Source organism: Sarcophilus harrisii, chromosome 5, assembly GCF_902635505.1.
Source record: "Sarcophilus harrisii chromosome 5, mSarHar1.11, whole genome shotgun sequence".
In the NCBI taxonomy this organism is placed as follows: domain Eukaryota; kingdom Metazoa; phylum Chordata; class Mammalia; order Dasyuromorphia; family Dasyuridae; genus Sarcophilus; species Sarcophilus harrisii.
Window position 1 is genome coordinate 31589098 of NC_045430.1, and position 19738 is coordinate 31608835.

Here is a 19738-nt window from a genome sequence, read left to right on the forward strand (position 1 = left end):
AAGTTATCTTAAAGGAGCAAAATTCTTTCAAACTTCTCAATTATTAATTCAATGCTATGAACAGATAAACTTCCTTCAATATATATCACATAGCATACCCTTTGATCCAGTAGAGTTACTACTGGGCTTATATACCAAAGAGATTATAAAGAAGGGAAAGGGACCTGTATGTGCACAAATGTTTGTGGCAGCCCTTTTTGTAGTGGCTAGAAACTGGAAACTGAATGGATGCCCATCAGTTGGAGAATGGCTGAATAAATTGTGGTATATGAAAATTATGGAATATTATTGTTCTGTAAGAAATGACCAACAGGATGATTTCAGAAAGGCCTGGAGAGACTTACATGAACTGATGCTGAGTGAAATGAGCAGGACCAGAAGATCATTATATATTTCAACAACAATACTATATGATGACCAGTTCTGATGGACCTGGCCATCCTCAGCAAGGAGATCAACCAAATCATTTCCAATGGAGCAGTAATGAACTGAATCAGCTACGCCCAGAGAAAGAACTATGGGTGATGACTAAAAACCATTACATTGAATTCCCAATCCCTATATTTATGCCCACCTGCATTTTTGATTTCCTTCACAAGCTAATTGTACAATATTTCAAAGTCTGATTCTTTTTGTATAGCAAAATAACGGTTTGGTCATGTATACTTATTGTGTATCTAATTTATATTTTAATATATTTAACATCTACTGGTCATCCTGCCATTTAGGGGAGGGGGTGGGGAGAAGGAGGGGAAAAATTGGAACAAGAGGTTTGGCAATTGTTAATGCTGTAAAGTTACCCATGCATATAACCTGTAAATAAATAAAAGGCTATTAAATTAAAAAAAACATATGTCACATAAATGGATTATCATGCTATTTACAAAGATACTGCTAATATCAGAAAATAAAATTTTAAAGTTTTGAACATTTATTTTATGATATTAAATCATTTTACATCAGTCCAAAAAAGTCTAAACAAATTGTATACTATACTAAAATTTAAAATTAGGTTTTGGTGGAGCTAAGATGGCAGAGAAGACACAGGCATCATTCTAAGCTTCCCTTCTACCCTCAGTACTAAGTACCAAATTCAGCCTCAGAAATAGTGCTTTACTGGTGAAATCCACGAATATTGGGAGTACAACTGATTACCAGCTGAAGATAATCTGGAAGATTGCCAGAAAAGGTTTGTCCTAATAGGTGGGAGCAGGCCAGCACAGGCAGGGAGGCAGTACCAGAGGCTAGCACACTGAATGGACCAGGCCGTGGGCAGTCTCCATGGGTGGAAAATTTGCAGGGAAGATTCTAACACAGGTTGGCTGCTCTGCTTTAGTTGCAAAGCAGTAGATCAGCAGAGAAGTTACAAAAAGGCCAAAAGTAGAGTACTCCAAAAAATGCCAGACTCTTAACAGAATCTGGCTACATTGACCCACAGAAGTAACTCAGCACAGACCACAACACAGCTGTGCAGCCTCATTCTGCAGCTCAGGGGTTTTGCCTGGGCAGTCACACTTCTGATCATCAGGGAGGCTCTGCCTGGGACAGTCACAAATCTGCATGGCAGGAGGGCTTTGCCTGGAGCAATAGAACTTCCACAACATTGCTGTGCTTCCCAGGGCAGAAACACTTCCAGTGCTGGGCTCTTCCCAGGACAGCCACTGATCCCCACAGTGGGGTTCTGCCTAGGGCAGTGACACTTTTGCTGCTCAGCTGCTAGTCCCAGGGCAACTGAGGATCTGCACAGCGGGGTTCTTCCTAGGGTAGTACTTCCACAGTGTGGCCACTCTTCCCAGGGCAGTGACATTTCTGGTATAGGGCTCTTCCTAGGGCATTTCCACAGTACAGCCACTTTTAGCAGCCCATATGCAGGACAGCTACTGTCCATATATCTATCCCTGTTCTGCAGAGGAAGCTGGTAACCTCCTTACCCTGAAGGCAGACCCTAAGGGCTTTTTTAAAAATGAGTAAAAAAGCCAAGCATATACTAACCATCCGTAGCTTCTATATAGAAAGAGAGCAGGTTTTCAACCCTGAGGAGACTAATAGCAAACAGTCTCCAGACAAAACCCCAAAGGGGGATATAACTTGGTCCGAACACACAAGGCTCTCCTAGAAGAAATTTTAAAGGATCTTAAAAGAGAACTAGATGAAAAATGGGGAAAGGAAAGAGAAGCTCTGCAAGAGAGTACAGAAAAGGCATATAATTCACTTAAAGAAAAATTTGATAAAGTGGAAAAAGAAAATAATTGCCTGAAATGTGAACTGGAAAAGGTAAAGAACTTCCAGGAAGTGCAGGGAAACAGAATTTGTGAATTGGAAAAGATAAAGAACTCCCAGGAAAGTAGGATATGTGAATTAGAGAAAGAAAATAACTCATTAAAAATAAAAATTAGTGAAATGGAAAAAAAATTCCATAGAGCAAAGCAACTTATTTAAAAACTCAACTGAACATATACAAAAATTAGTAAAAGAAGAAAAGAAAAGAAAGAAAAGAAAAGAAAAAAAGCTAATGAAGAAAATAACTCATTAAAAACCAGAACTGAATAAATAGAAATGAATGATTCATTGAGACATCAAGAATCAGCCAAGCAAAACCAAAAAATAAAAAATAGAAAAAAATGTTAAATATCTACTTGGCAAAACAACAGACCTGGAAAATAGATCTAGGAGAGATAATCTGAGGATTATTGGACTTCCTGAAAATTATGATTAAAAAAAAGAGCCTAGACAGTATTTTACAGGAAATCATAAAAGAGAACTGCCCAGAGATAATAGAATCAGAAGGTAAAATAGGCATTGAAAGAATTCATTGAACACCTTCTAAAAAAGATGCTAAAATAAAAACTTCAAGGAATATTCTGGCTAAATTTCAGAATTATCATACTAAGGAATAAATATTACAAGCAGCCAGGAAAAAAACAATTTAAATATCGAGGATCCACAATAAGGATCACTCAGGATCTAGAAGCTTCCACATTAAAGGATCAAGCTTAGAATATGATATTCCAAAAGGCAAAAGAATTTGGAATGCATCCAAGAATAAACTACCTAGCTAAACTGAGCATTTTCTTCCAGGGAAGAAGATGGACATTTAATGAAACAGATGAATTCTATTTATTCCTAATTGAAAAAAAACAAAAAAACAGAGCTAAACAAAAAATTTGACCTCCAACCATAGGATTCAAGAGAAACAGAAAAAGGTAAAAAGAACTCTTGAGAACTGTATTTCTGTTATGGATATAGATAAAGAATACATGTAAAATTTGATTTTACTGATATAATATAAAAAAGGGAAGTAGAAAGGGAAAGGGGATAGTATCAGAAAAAAGGAAAAGGGGAGATAAAAAGAGGGAAACTACATCCCACCATACACCAAGATAAGGTCAAAATAGGTTCATGACGTAAGCATAAAAAATGAAATTATAAATAAATTAGAAAAATATAGGATAGTTTACCTCTCAGACCTGTGGAGGAGGAAGGAATTTATGATCAAAGAAGAACTAGAGATCATTATTGATCACAAAATAGAAAATTTTGATTATATCAAATTGAAAAGTTTTTGTACAAACAAAACTAATGCAGACAAGATCAGAAGGGAAGCAATAAACTGGGAAAACATTTTTATAGTCAAAGGTTCTGATAAAGGACTCATTTCCAAAATATATATTGACTCTAATTTATTCCCCAATTGATAAATGGTCAAAGGATATGAACAGACAGTTTTTAGATATGAAATTGAAACTATTTCTAGCCATATGAAAAGATTCTCCAAGTCATTATTAATCAGAGAAATGCAAATTAAGACAACTCTGAGATACCACTACACACGGGTTGGATTGGCTAGAATGGCAGGGAAAGATAATGCAGAATGTTGGAGGGGTGTGGGAAAACTGGGACACTGAGGAACATAAAATGTTGGTGGAGTTGTGAATGGATCCAACCATTCTGGAGAGCAATTTAGAACTATGATCAAAAAGTTATCAAACTGTGCATACCCTTTGATGCGACAGTGTTACTACTGGGCTTATATCCCCAAAGAGATCTTAAAGAAGGGAAAGGGACCTGTATGTGCAAGAATGTTTGTGGCAGCCCTCTTTGAAGTGGCCAGAAACTGGAAACTGAATGGATGCCCATCAATCAAGAGAATGGCTAAATAAATTGTGGTATATGAATGTTATGGAATATTATTGTTCTGTAAGAAACAGCCAGCAAGATGATTTCATAAAGGCTTCGAGAGACTTACATGAACTGATGCTGAGTGAAATGAACAGGACTAAGAGATCATTATATACTTCAACAACGACACTATATAATGATCAATTATGATGTACGTGGCCCTCTTCAACAATGAGATGAACCAAATCAGTTCTAATAAGAGCAGTAATGAATTGAACCAGCTACATCCAGTGAAAGAACTCTGGGAGATGACTAAAAATCATTACATTGAATTCCCAAACCCTATAATTTTGCCCATCTGCATTTTTTATTTCCTTCACAAGCTAATTGTACAATATTTCAGAGTCTGATTCTTCTTTTGCAGCAAAATAACTGTATGAACATGTATGCATATATTGTATTTAACTTATAGTTTAATATATTTAACATGTATTGGTTAACCTGTCATCTGGGGAAGAGGGTGGGGGGAAGAAAGGGAAAAATTGGAACAAAAGGTTTTGCAATTGTCAATGCTGAAAAATTACCCATGCATATATCTTGTAAATAAAAAGCTATAATAAAAAAAGAAAGAAAGAAAACACTCCAATGGGTATGGACAGCTGGAAAATGCATGTTTGTTTAATTTCCAGTAGAAAGAGATAGCCTATTTTGCTAGAGGTGATTTGTCCTAAAGTGTGTATTCTGTGGGGGAATCACTGTAAATCTAGCAGTAAAGTAACGTTTTTTTCACCTCAGAAATTAACAAAGTAGACTATATAATTAAACAGGGTGGGTAGGGGAAGTCACCTTCAATCTTATCAGGTTCCAGAGCATTTAGCCCAATGAACTCATGGGATCTTAGAGTAAGTAAATATTTATATATAATTTTTGTTATTATTTTACATTTGATCTATTATTTCCCTTTAGGAAAAGTTCAGAAAAACAAATGGGTATTGTATCTAAGTTAAGTAAACTTTGGGATAGGTTACGGTGTTATGTACATAATAGTAGATACTCTAAGATTAGTTGATCATATTTATAATGAATTTACCTTTAAGAGAGACCAACAAATTGATAATTGCCAGGAAGACTTTTAGTAAACTTCAGAAAAAGATTTGTAGAGTTTACACATGAGAAAGTTTCTGGAGGAAGAGAGAGATTTCAACAGATGTCAAGGCTACAGGACAGAACAATATATAGGAAAATGACCAAAATAGTTTGGCAGAAAAAGAGGGAATAGACAATCAATATGAATTAAGGCTGCAAAGATGAATTAGAGTTCTCTTGTCCAAGGCCTTGGGAGCCAGCTTCTGCATCTGCTAAATGATTACTGGCAAGTGATCTCCTTGCCCCTTCTCCAGATCTTTGGGGAAAACAGTTTCCAGAGCATCTAGACTAATGAATGGGACCTGGGGGTAAGTAAATATTTATATGTAATTGTTTTTGTTACTATTTTACATTTGGTCCATGTTTCCTTTTAGGACAAATTCAGGGAAGAAAAAAGAAACCAATGACTATTGTATCTAAGCTGAATAAACCTTGGGATGGATTAGTGTCATGTACATAATAGTAGGTGCTAATAATGTTTATAATAAGTATACATTTAAAATAAACCAACAGATTGAGATATTGGGAAATAAACTTTCAGTTACACTAGTAAAATACAAAACAGCTTAATAGATTTTTACATATGAGAGGTCTATCATCAAAAAGAATTATGTGACATGCAATGTCATATAATGTCATGTAATGACTTAATAGAGAAGTCATCTGTATAACCAGCTAATTAAATCAAAAAGAAGCTCATTCAGTTTGCTCAAACTAAATACCATGCAAGGACTGGACTAGTATTAACAGAGATAATTCCTAGAGCCAATTGATCACTCCACATCATACATATCTATTTCTATTCTCTCTCTTTGTCCACTGAACTTCTCTCTCCTTTCAATACCTCTTCTTCCTCTTTTTTTTTCCTGATCAGGCAAGCCTTCAGTTGGTCCTGTGAGTAGAACTAGGACATCATGTAATTTCTTCTTTTCTACATATTTGATGTTAAATTCTATTCCAGTCCCTATGATCTAGTCCCTATTTCTCTATCTCTTAGATATCATTTTTCTTTAAAAGAAACCTATCTAACTTATATTATATTTAATTTATACTTTAACATATTAAACATGTATTGGTCAACCTGCCATTGGGGGGAGGGGATAGGAGGAAAGAGGGGAAAAACTGGAGCAAAAGGTTTGGCAATTTTGTCAATGCTGTAAAATTACCCATGTATATAACTTGTAAATAAAAAGCTATAATAAAAAAATACTAAGGGTTGCTATATATAATACTGAAAAAAATAAAAATATAAAAGAAACCTATGTATATAACATAATTTTACCTTCATGTTGTCTTGTTGAAATACTTTCTTTTATGTTTTGATTTGGGGCTCCAAGTATATGTCTTGCAGAGCCTTCCAGGAGATTTTCAGAGGAACACTGATCAGATGAAAAGATCAACAAAAGAGTAAGCCTACTGGTAAGAAAGCAACCCTGAATGTTTTCTGCTGATAAAAAGAACAACTTCATGCTTATACTTTTTAAAGTTTACTTTTCTGTCTTTTTACTTTAAATGAGATAATTCTGGGAAACAGTGTCGCAGGCTGGGGTGTATTTTTTTCACACACAAATGACTAACTTGGAAATGATAAAATTCTAACTCAAGATATTATCATATGATAGTCATGATAATATTACATAGTACATGTAAAATACTATTTTTCACAAGCTGACAATATGAGAGAAGAATATATGATTTCAGTTGAATGCCTAGTATATAATATCCCTTTAGAAAAGGTGGCATATTTGATAGAGCCCTGGGTTTAAAATTAGGAATATTCATCTTCATGAATTCAAATCTTGCTCAAGACATTAACTGTATGGCCCTGGCCCAAGTCATTAAATCCTCTTTGCTTCATTTCCTTACTAAGAAGGAAATGGCAAACTACTTCAGTCCCTTTGCTAAGAAAACTCCACATTGGATCTCGGACATGACTGAAACTGCTGAACAAGCAACAAGGTCTTGCACAAAGCAAATTGATCTAGTTTTATCCTATCAATCTATGTATCTCTCTATATATCTTTATATATGTTTACAAATTTGTATATGTACATATATATGCATACACATATACATATATATATCCATATATTGTAATAGATACATATAAGTGTAATAGATATATATACGCAATATATATGTAATAGATATATGTATATATACACATTCATACACACATAAACAAGAACAAACACAAACAAAAAAAAAAGAGGGTCAAAAAGAAAAAAAAAGATATAAAAAGAAATGAGACTTGGCCTTATGTAAAATCCCTAGTAGCATTTCTCCCTAGTAGCTCCTCCTAGGAGCATTTCTCCCCTAGTAGCATTAAGCTAAAATTTTAGCTTAATCATATCTTCCATATGTATTATACTAAAAAAAATAATTGTTGCTAATTCAGTATTCAATGGTTATCACTTTCTCGAGAGGTCTCCCACACTTAAATTATGTTTTTTCCCCTTTTTGTTTAAATTCTTGTCTTCATACCTGATGTCTTACAATACACCTGATTGCTTCCCAACCTCTTTTGGATTATGATTTTTTTTTTATCCATATTATGGTATCTGGTTTAAAAAAAGTCTTCATTCTCTATTTTGCCTACATTCATAAGCTTAAGCATACTTATTTTTTGCTTATCTTCATACTTTATGCCTCTTCCTTTGGTTATTTCCAATATAAAACAGAACTAAGCCCTTCAACTCAGCCTATCACAGTTGTAAAAAGAGATTGTGTTGTGACCCAGATTTCTGATCGTTTTTTCCCAGGAGACATGGAAACTATCTGATTTTACTCTCAAGTTCCTAACATGCAAACAGTCTCTGAGATAACTCCACTGAAATTTTTCCTGTCAGTTAACCTTAGTTTGCAATCCTGTAAGCTTTCCTCATTTCTATTCAAGATACCTTCATTTTTTCGGGTCCTTAGCCTTAAAATATTCAAGTTATCTCCTTTGCTCTCTGCATCCAATTAATAGTAATATAGTGTTAAATCTTTCTCTAAAATAAAAAAAACTTATTATTTAACCTTTCCTGCTTCCACACCCTACTTTAATTTATCACTTTACACCCTATTGGAAAATATTTTTCTTATAATGTACCTCTGTTCCAGTTAATGTTTGATAATGATCACAAAAAAGCTTTTTTATGGAAAATAATCAATTCCTTTTGTTAGTGGCCCTCTGTAACAGCTAAACTTCAAGATTTACATTGCTTCTAAACATCATTACTCTCTCTCAACATGCTTTCATCCTTCCTCTGTCAATCCAAATATGACTATCATTACACCCTAATTATTACCTCTATCATTGTCTTTCCCATTTAAACACAAATAATTCTGCCATTTGCTTTTGTAATGGCTTTAGCAGTTATGTACAGAAGTTATACACAAATTTGTTAAGTTACCATAAAATCAACTTATAGATGTGCCTATGTCCTATCCCCTAACTTATAGATAAGTTAATCATGTAGTAGGGAAATACTGCTGTATTTGTCTGAAGTCTCTTTGCTGGAATATATTTTAATACCTAGAACAAACAGCTAAGGTAGAACAGTACCTTAGTACTATGGTCCTTGTTCACTGAATGATTGACTAACTGAAAGGCATTTTGAAACTGGTAAGGTGTTAAGGAGTAGAGTGGAAAGCATGAGGTCCTGAAAGTTAAGATTGGCTTCTTGGCTCTTCACTAGTTGTGAGATCATAGGCTAGTTAGCTGACTTCTCTGGGGTGCATCTTCCCCACATCTTCAATGGGTAATGGTACTACATTATTTCTGAAATCCCTTCCAGCTCTAAAATTCCCACTCTAATTCCACCCAGCCAATTACATTGATTAGTAAGTAAATCTAAAATATGATTTTAAATATAACAATCGATATTGAAGTTTCAAAGCAACTTAATAGAAAATACCTCTAAATCCCAAAGTGGCTCTGTATTTTCTTCCTCTTCTTCCTCTTCTTCCTCTTCTTCCTCTTCCTCTTTTTCTTCTTCTTCTTCTTCTAGTCCAAATGTTGACATCATGACTATAAATTATAAGTAAATAGCCACATTAATAATTGGAATATGTGCTAATGAGAATATGAAGACTATTCAAATATGTCTATTCAATTGATTCAGGAAAACTTAAATGAAAATAACAAAAAATTTCCAGAAGACAAAATTAGATTAAGAGAACAACATTTGGATTTAGGGATTAGGGATAAAGTAGGGTCTTTAAAAAAAAAAAGCTAGGGGCTAAGTGATAATTTTATAATGTTATGTCAAAGTTCCCTTTTAATGGGGTGACCCAGTTCCTCCAATTTTCCTATTTCGGTATTCTGCCTTAGGTTATAACTGTCCCCTCTTAATGTTTGAGATAAAGGTTTTATAGACATTCCTTAATGTTTGACAAGATAAAGGTTTATCCATTTCAGATGTCATTAGAATATCAGTAATGTCATTGTTCTTGTTATTCCATAAAAAGCTTGCTGCCCTGATATTCGATAGTCTCGTCTAGCCCTGGGATCAACATGGATCCATTGATCCCAGTATTTCTCTACATTTAATAAATGATTGAATTGGTCTCTAATCTCTGTCTTGCTCATTTTCTTTGGCATTACATTTGGAGGCCCCAGCGAGATAATTAGAAAATGAGCAGGATTAGAGATAAGAGACTTTCGGGTCTCTGCCTCGGGCAAGGTGGCTGTGAATCTGAATTCTTGGCCTGGAGATGTCGGGCCCTCCTGGATTTTTTTCCAGAGCTTCCGGGAAACAGAGCAGTTTCCTAGCCACAATAGCCTGATGGTAGACAACCCCATTTCAGCCACAGGAGAGTAAGTTTGTCTGGGTACCTTTTGGGGTACCATCTGGTTATGTCTTAAGACTTGTTTTGTTTGGTTTGGTTCATTAGTGACTAACCGGACTAACCAGACACGGTTGCACGGTTGTCACTTTTGGGGTGCCCTTTTTGGGGGTAACAATTGGTTTGGGTAGTTTGGTTGATTAGTGTCTAACTGGATGCGGTTGTCACTTGGGGTGCCCTTTTTGGAGGTGCCATTTGCTTGGTTGATTAATGTCTAACCGGACGTGGTTGTCACTTTTGTGCCCTTTGGGGGTACTTTTGGGGTCCCTTCTCTTTGGGTACTGGTTGGTTTGGTTGATTAGTGACTAACTGGACATGGTTGTCACTTGGGGTGCCCTTATTTGGGGTGCCATTTGCTTGGTTGATGAATGGCCTATTGGACACGGGGGTCACTACTGGAGTGTGAAATACGGAATTCTGGACAAGATAAAAGACTTTTTCTTTCCTTATCTTGTGGTGGACACTGCAGTCAAGACTGCAGTTGTTGTTTGGAGTTCTTGGGAGCTCTGGCACAATTCTTTAGGAATTGCCGTGGCTCTGTCTCTAAAAAGAGATACGAGGGAGGCTACAAAGATTTGGAAAACTAAGTTTTTACCTGTACACAATCTAGGCACTCCACCGCCTCAAAATAAATAAATAAATAAATCTTTTCCTGGAGCAGATGCTTTGCTTGAGGAAACTTTTTCTGTCCAAACCCTTTTCCAAAGACAAAGGCCCGTCCTTTGCATCTCTATGCTTTTCTATGAGAGGTCCTCCCACTTCTTCCATCGAGTGGGAAGTATATACATTTGAAAACTCGGTTTCCCTGCTTGGGTCATCCTGTGTTAGAGTAATGCCGGCCCCTCCCGCTTTTGCATGCTCAAGGGGCTATCTACAAAGACTGGGGATTTTAAAACGCCATTTGGTTTGGCTTTAATGTTAGTGTCCTACTGAATGTTGTAACTGTGCAGTCTAAGTGTGATCAGTGTTCTGTATGTCTTGTATGCTATTGGACAGTCTAGTTGTGCTCTGTGTTCTATGTGATTTTTGTGAAATTGTAATTTGTTTGTCTGTTTTGGTAACTTAAGAGCTCTGTTAAATTTAAGAACAATGATCAAATTTGGGAATTGGTTATTTCAATACTGAGCTCCAGCTGATGAAAACATTTAATTAGGAATTTAAAAGATGATTCTAAATTTGGGAAATGAATTGGTTTTCCTTAAGTATAAGATCTTAAAGGAACAATAGCTTGTTAAAGAAGTTCTGTTAACTTGCCCGAAAGAGGTCATGTGCCTCTAATTTTACCTAAAGTATATAACAAGGACTTTTCTGAAAGTTTCATCTCTGGCCAAGCTGGGCTTAGGAGAAGCCAAGCTGGGCTTAGGAGAAGTCCATTGGGAATAATGGCCACATGGGGCCAGAAGGAGAGAAAGAAGCCATGTTGTTTTATTATTTGAAATGAGATAGAAATGGATTATATGTTTTAAATGCAGCTCTGCTGGACATGTAGGTTTTATGGGATTCCCCCACCCACCCACTGATTTCTGCTACTTTAAACGTTGGGTGGGGTAGGGATCTTTTGTAAAATATTTAAACTCGACCCCCCCTCCCCCACTGCTGCTACTTCAGCTATAGGAGCCATTTAGTTAGCCTGGAGTGATTTCGCTCCCCACTCTTGTGGAGTTGGGGGAAGGGTAGTCACATGGAATTCTATTCTCCCCCCTTCCTCTAAACTATTCCAGACATTTTAAAAGAAGCAAACTGATAAGGTTATGGTAAATATCTGTTTAGGATTGTTACTAGAGGCAAAATATCTTGGATTTGTAATTAAAATGTCACTGCATTTTTTCCTCCTGTAACTGATTTCTATAATCAGAGCAATGGTCTGGTCAATAAGAAATTGTTAATTCAATTGTGTCATACCTAGCTGTTTCCAATCTGGTTATGTGTAATCACTATACTTGAGCAAATACTATTTAGTCTGGTCATCTATTGGTTACTAAATATTGTGTCTGGATATTCAAGTTTTTTTAAGGTTTTTAATGAGAGGCCACATCTTGTAGCAGTCCTTGTGAACCAGTCTTTCTATCTCAGACTGTCCTAACTTTTGTTTGTTAGATTTGTTTTTATTTCTAGATTTGGTCAAATTGCAGATATATTGACTTGCTTCTGGGACCTAAATCAAACCTTTGTTTGTCAGCATGCCACACTACAGACCCATCCTCCTTGCAGACTGAGCATCGTCCCTGTTCAGCAGGAAGAAGCAATTGACAGCCATCGCCCACTTTTCCTGATGTAATTCGGACTGATAAGGAGTGGGAAAGTGGTCGACTTGTTAGAATTTTCACTGTATTACTGTGCTGTGTTTAAGACTTGGGATGGAAATTGTTAAACTTGTGTAACTATTGCTGTTATGTTTGAGGGACTTTTAGTCTGTTATGTGTATGCATATGTATATGATTTATATGTCATTTGATAATTCCTTTCTAAAAGAAAAAAAAAAGGGATGAGAAGAAACAGGAAATTGGGAAAACTGGTATCTTGCTAGTTCAGATTTAATTGGAAGTCCTTTAGTCCTTGCTTAAATTTACTAGACTATGATTTTTTGGAAATCCCTTATTCTGTTGGAATTGCCCTGGCAGACTCAGTTTTGGGGATTATTTTTTAGAAACAACCAAAAATTGGATACCTGTCTTAACTGGCAGAGTCTCTGAGCTGTTTCTCCACTCCTGTTACCCCAGGTCCTTAATTAGTATTTCAGCATACTTAAAAGGACCTTGTTGATATCGAGGCCTCTATAAGTTTGGGGTTGCCTGCCTTGGTCTAACTGTGCATAATCTGCTCAGAAATCTGTATTCTAGTGGCAGCCCTGTTTGTTCCTCTGGGCAGGACAGGTGGGGCTACTCCAAGCCTCACCATCCTCCCCTGGAGCCGGCCCTCTGAATGGGTAACACAACTGCCTTGAGCCTGCTGCTCTCCATAAGCAGAGGCCGAGTCATGCACAAATGACCACAACTGTCCATATGCTCCCCAATTGCAGAGGATCTGACGATTGTCAGAAATAATTGAAATAAGGAACTTTGTGTATTGCTGATTAATTCTGGGGTTATCAGGGAAAGACTTGACCTTGCCATAAGTCCTTGCATTGGTCTAGCTTTATTTTGATTTTTATTTGGTCTATTTACTTCACATAGGGTTGTTCAAATCATGGTGCTAAGGCCTTCTAGAGGAAGGTAATTCAAAGATTTGAATAGTTCCAAGAGAAAAAGGGGGGAATGTTATGCCAAAGTTCCTTTTTAATGGGGTGACCCAGTTCCTCCAATTGTCCTATTTCAGTATTCTACCTTAGGTTATAACCATCCCCTCTTAATGTTTGAGATAAAGGTTTTATAGACATTCCTTAATGTTTGACAAGATAAAGTTTATCCATTTCAGATGTCATTAGAATATCAGTAATGTCATTGTTCTTGTTATTCCATAAAAAGCTTGCTGACCCCCTTTTTGTAGTGACTAAAAACTGGAAACTGAATGGATGTCCACCAGTTGGAGAATGTAATTAAAATGTCACTGCATTTTTTCCTCCTGTAACTGATTTCTATAATCAGAGCAATGGTCTGGTCAATAAGAAATTGTTAATTCAATTGTGTCATACCTAGCTGTTTCCAATCTGGTTATGTGTAATCACTATACTTGAGCAAATAATATTTAGTCTGGTCATCTGTCTGGTCATAGTCTGGTTAATGCTGTAAAGTTACCCACGCATATATCCTGTAAATAAAAGGCTATTAAATAAAAAAATAAATAAAAAATAAAAAAAAAAAAGCTTGCTTCCCCAATACTCGGGGCTAGACTCTTTGAGATGATGGTCTTGTCTAGCCCTGGGATCAACATGGATCCATTGGTCCCAGTATTTCTCTTCATTGAATAAATTATTGAATTGGTCTCTAATCTCTGTCTTGCTCAGTTTCTTTGGCATTATAATATGAGAATATGGAACATTTTTTTCCAAAAGTAAACTTGACATTTAATAGTTTAGAAGAACATTTTGTAAGCATATTCTACAATTTGAGGCATAGCACAATATGGTAGATACAGGGCAGGTTTGGAATTAGGAAGCCTGGATTCAATTTTTGTTGCTAATTAATTTGATTATGTGACCATCTGTAAAGCTGAACTTCTTAGCCCTCAGGCTACTTGGTAATACTATATGCTATAGGCTACTTAGTAATACTACATGCTATAAGACAGGAGCCAATGTGAATTACTAGAAATTTCTTCTTTGAGGATTTCCAAAAATGATGAAATCAGGAGTCCTGTCAAAATAGTAACTTACTTTTTCTATCAGCACATTTTTCTGATGTACTGTGAATCTGTAGTTCATTGGGAATATCTGGAGTTTAATGAGCTGTTTGTTTAGTAGTATCATTGCCAACTAGTACATTACCTTTCTTTTCTTCCTCCTCTGAGTCTGTGGGATATTCCTATAATTAATGAGAATGAAATATACCATGTCATCCAAATTTTTCCTTAATGTATGGCTAGCACAAATAATACAAACTTATATATCATAATTCACTTGCCAGATCGTGATAGATCTAACAAATCATGCAAGAAATTAGATATTTTCAGGGCATTTAGATGAAGCAGCAGCTATATCATCAGTTCTGAAGCAAGGAGGACCTGAGTTCAAAACCTGAGTTCATATACATAATACCTACTAGCTGTGCGGCCATGAGCAACTTACTTAACTAACCCCAATTGCCTCACAAAAAAAGCCATTAAAAAAAGAATTTTAAACATTTGACTTACAGAAAAACTTTTTTTCATAAATATCAATTTACCATAATACATGTGCTGATGAATGTTTTAATTCTTACTTCAATAAATTCAAGTAGTAGGAATGGAGAAAAATAATAGGATCCACAGTTCTTATCCTCAAATTATAATAATCTAGGAGAGAATATAAGATGCCTTCTGACTGGAAGGGAGAGCCCTGAATTTTGAAGGAGGGCGCTCAGCACAGACATCTCATTTCTCACTTTGCTGTATTCTTTGTGTCTTCACCATGTCGCATCACCTGGTAGATTCCTCCAACCCTTAGTTTCTTGGTTTCCTTTTCATGTGGCATGTTGTTTTCCTGTACTAGACTGTAAATCCTTAAGGGCTTTTGTTTTTTATCTTTCTATCCCTGCAACTTAGCATACTGCCTGACACATAGTAGATAGGCACTTGGAAGGACTGAATTTTATCCTCTAAAAATTATCTGGTAAAAAATTTGCTGTTAAGATGTAGTTTAATGATGGATATTTTATAATGTACAGTTCATTGCTTTTAAGTCAATGACAAAAAATCAAGCATTATAGATACCTGATGGGGAAAAAATCCATTTAAAACAGATGTCTTTTACTGTGTGTGTGTGTGTTTGTGTTTGTGTGTATGTGTCATGGGCCTATTTCGCAGTTTTGTAAAACCTATGGAGCACTATTCCATGAAATATTTGTAAATATATTAAATAAAATACATAAGTTTAATAAGAAACCAATTAAAAATTAGAAAATGCTTCAACCATTTCAAATGAGACCACCACAATTTATTATGATTTATAAGCTCAACTAGACCTTCACTGCTTCCAGGCAATCCTAACATGCCTCTCTTATCAAATGACTATCCCACTCTCCACAGCATCCCTTCCATACCTTTTCATCTTCTCTCATTCTTTCCATGATTTTCCTTCTCCCCCATACTTTCAATTGAGAAACATGCTTCATAATTTACTAAAAAAAAATTGAGGGCGTTTGCCATGAGCTCCCTCATATCTCCTCTTGCACATCTCCTATCACTTAGATGCCTTCTGCCATTATCTCCTTTATCCCTACTTTGCATAATAAAGTGAGTTTACTCCTTACCAAGGTTGATCTTTCTATTTGTTCAGGTGATCCTGTGCCACCCCATCTCCTCCAACAGATTTGCTCCCTCTCTCATACCAACCCTATCATTTATTTTTAATTTCTGCAATCTACTAGATCATTCTGTATCTGTTACAAACATATCCATTGTGCCCATATGCTGAAAATCCTCCCTAGATCCTTCAATCCCTGCTGTCATCCCTTCTGTTCTCTGTTGTGCCCTAAGTCACGGCCACCACATCATATTGCCTCTTTTTTGCAAGCAGCCAGCTATAACCAAGCAGACTTTTGTGCAGGCTTTGCAAGCAGACTTTTCAAGAATTTCTTAAGAAAAGGACTATGAAATTGGAACACAATATTTACAAAATAAATAAATATGGGTCACAAACCCCAAAATATCTACCAAAAAATAAAAGGAAGAAGATGGATATTTGAAAAATAATGGTTAGATCACCGAGACTGCAGTCACAAAGTTCTGAGTTCAATTTCTACCTCAGACACTTACTAGCTGTGTGAGCCTGCTGGGAACTCAATAGCTGTTTACCTCAGTCTCCCTATCTTTAAAATGGTGATGATAACAGTACTTACCTCTTAGGACTATTGTGTGAATCAAATGAGATAATAATTGTAATGAACTTAGTATAGTATCTATCATGGGATAAGTATTATATAAATGTTATTTATTATTAATTACATTTAACACAATTACTAATCCAACTCATTTTCTAAGAGAAAAAAAAAGTTATCAATTCTTATTCTTATGTGTAAGTCACTCTTCTAGATTCAATGGGAGATAATATTTTCTGTTCCCAAGTGTAAAATATTTACACTAATAATTATAATATAAAGCAGTGTGGAAAAAAAAAAAATATGGTATTAACAGACATCAAAAGAGGAAGAGCTAACTTCCATAGAGGAAGAAAGAAATGGGACAAAGATTTCATGAATTAAGTAGCATTTGAACTAGGCCTTAACTTATATATTATTGTATATTTTACAGGATCAACAAGTAAATGGTGGAGAAGAAAATCTTTGAGTAAAGTCTTGGAGGTTAAAAAGTGCAAGGCATAATTAGAGAATAAAATGTCCATAGTGCTTAGGATTTCTTTTGGCAAACAGTGAATGGTAAGAGTTATAAATAAGATTTATACCTCCTACTATACACTATAATAAATTCTACCAATATTCATTAATTTTTGTTGAGGCAATTTGGTTTAAGTGACTTGCTTAGGGTCAAATAGCTATCACGTGTTAAGGATATGAGGTCATATTTGAACTCAGTTCTTCCTTATTCCAGTGTCACTGCTCTATAATAAAGCTACATCTATTTTAATTTAAAAATTTGTAGTGGATGAATAAGACTTTTGATCAACTAAGGAAAATACATGTTAGCAAACCGAGTAAGTAGTGGTGACAAAATTAGCAGGTTTAATTATATAAAGATCTGTATAACAAAAAAAAAAAGTTATGCTTTTACAACTTAAATAGAAAAAAATTTGGAAAAAAATATCAAATCTCTACATAAACTAAGTTGGATAATGACAATATGTAATATTCACCCCTCAACATTAACATGCTTTAACTTTTGCGAATTCAAGCATTTGAGTAATTTAATTAGTAACCTCATTTTTATTTTCATGATGACAACCTGTGTGCACAGCAAAAAAAGAAAAAAAAAAAAAAAAAGAGCCACAATGCTGCAGATTTGTGGAACAGCTAATATCTACTAGGCCCTTCATTGGTCTTTCTCATTCTATTTTTGTAGATTAAAGAAATCTGTGCATTCTGTTGTCTGTGCAATTTTTTATCAGTCTTTAAAATTCAAGATTCCTATTATAATTATGCTACCAAATTATAATGCAAATCTCATGGAGTCCTCTGAACAAGATCATTGTATAAATATATCTCATAGAACCTTTAAGAAAGTAGATTAGGACATATTGAAATAAGTAAAATTTTTTTTAAGCCAGAAATTCTAAACCTAAATTTTACAAACCATACAACAATAAAACTGTAATCAATCCTGGGATTGCACAATTATATAACTTAGAAAAAATACTCATCCTTCACAAACACACACACACACACACACACACACACACACATGTGTATAGATATATATGTATATACATATGTAAAGTGCTGGGAATATAAATACAAGCAAAAGGAGACAGCCTTCCCCTCAAGGAACTTAAATTCTAATGAGAAAAAGGAAACTAGAAAAGGGTCAAAGTCAAGAGATCCACCTGGGGGTATGTCAGAAAATTAGTCCAAAGAATAGGAGGCTAACCTGGATTAGAAATGTTATTATCAGTCATCTAGTGAAAGATTACAAACTAGTGGTCATAGGAACCTAACTCTCTTTCCCAAATGTTCAATGTATAGTTTGACTGTCAAGTCATTTTCTAACAATGTTACCTGCACAAAAATTTTAGATTGACTGTCTCGATACATAGCTCTAAATATAGTAAAATGCATCAAAATGAAGAAACAATTGAATAAAAATATCATTAACTTCATTAATAATATTCCAATTTCCCAATAGTCAGAGAAATGTAAAAATAACACAAGTTTGTTATATCAATTAGAAGATCAAAAATAACAAATAGTGAGAAATTTTAATATGCTAGTTGTAGGACTGCACATTAGTCCAGGTGTTTTAGAGAACAATATACAAGAGTCATAAAGTTGATCATATTTTTTTTATTCCATTGTTATGATTCCATTGCTGAGACCATCCAAAAAAAAGCACAAGAAAGAAAAATAGGATCTAGAAACACAAAAATATGTATAACTTCTTATTTGTAATAGCAAAAATTTGGAAGCAACCTCTTGTAACCAGCATTTGGAGAAAAGTATTATTATGAATTGATGGATCATAGATTTAGAGCTAGAAAGAGACTTTAAAAATCATCTAGGAAACAAAAGATTTTAAAATGTCATGTATTTAAGAGTGGAAGTCATGGGATATGAAACCTGGCCCTCTACTGCAAATCTAATATTCCTTTCAGTGCGTGGATAAATACAAAGATATAAGGAAATATAGAAAATGATATAGAAATATTAGCAGGAAGTAAATAGTTGATTTTATCTAGCTTTTTTCAGAAAAAAAACAAAACCAAAAGAACCACAACAAAATTAAACTAGAGGTGGGGAAATGTAAAAGAAAGCCTTCTTAAAAGCTTATTTGCTTTTAACTCTTTTGGGTGCATTTAACTCCATTTGGATCTTTGATGCAAAATACAATAATTATTTTTAATATTTTTTTAACAAAGCACCCTCCAAAATGAAATTTAAGAGTAGAAAAAAAAAATGATACTTTACCACCATATGAAAATCTAAATCATCTGTGCTTGGCTCTGGTATGTCAGAGAATCTTTAAAAAAAGAAACCAAAAATTAGTACTTTTATACCCAGAAGACAACCATCAAGAAGAAGCCCTCTTAGTTGTTGCAAACCTTTACTACCTTTACTACCAAATGATACATTACAAAGGATGACCTATAATAGAACAAGATATATCAAATATTCCTACTCCAAGATTCATTTTAGCAAAGAAAATAATGGTGCACCAGCGAAAGAACACTGGGAAATGAGTGTGGAGCACATCGTAGCATTTGCACTCTTTCTATTGTTTGTTTACATTTTTGTTTTTCTTTCCAGATTATTTTTACCTTCTTTCTAAATCCTATTTTTCTTGTGCAACAAGATAACTGTATAAATATGTATACATATATTGTAGTTAACATATACTT

At 34.9% G+C, this 19738-nt stretch overlaps 1 protein-coding gene across 1 annotated transcript in view; it reads right to left on the reverse strand.

The window, feature by feature from the left end:
* LOC100923451 (ankyrin repeat domain-containing protein 7-like) overlaps window positions 1-19738 on the reverse strand; it is an 87928-nt gene that overhangs the window by 29742 nt on the left and 38448 nt on the right. Inside the window, exons 8-11 of the mRNA XM_012551724.3 lie at window positions 19308-19359; window positions 14522-14558; window positions 9168-9280; window positions 6548-6644 (exon numbers count right to left, since the gene is read on the reverse strand). Of these exons, the coding sequence (XP_012407178.1) occupies window positions 6548-6644; window positions 9168-9280; window positions 14522-14558; window positions 19308-19359 (299 nt within the window). The remainder of the gene's footprint in view (window positions 1-6547; window positions 6645-9167; window positions 9281-14521; window positions 14559-19307; window positions 19360-19738) is intronic.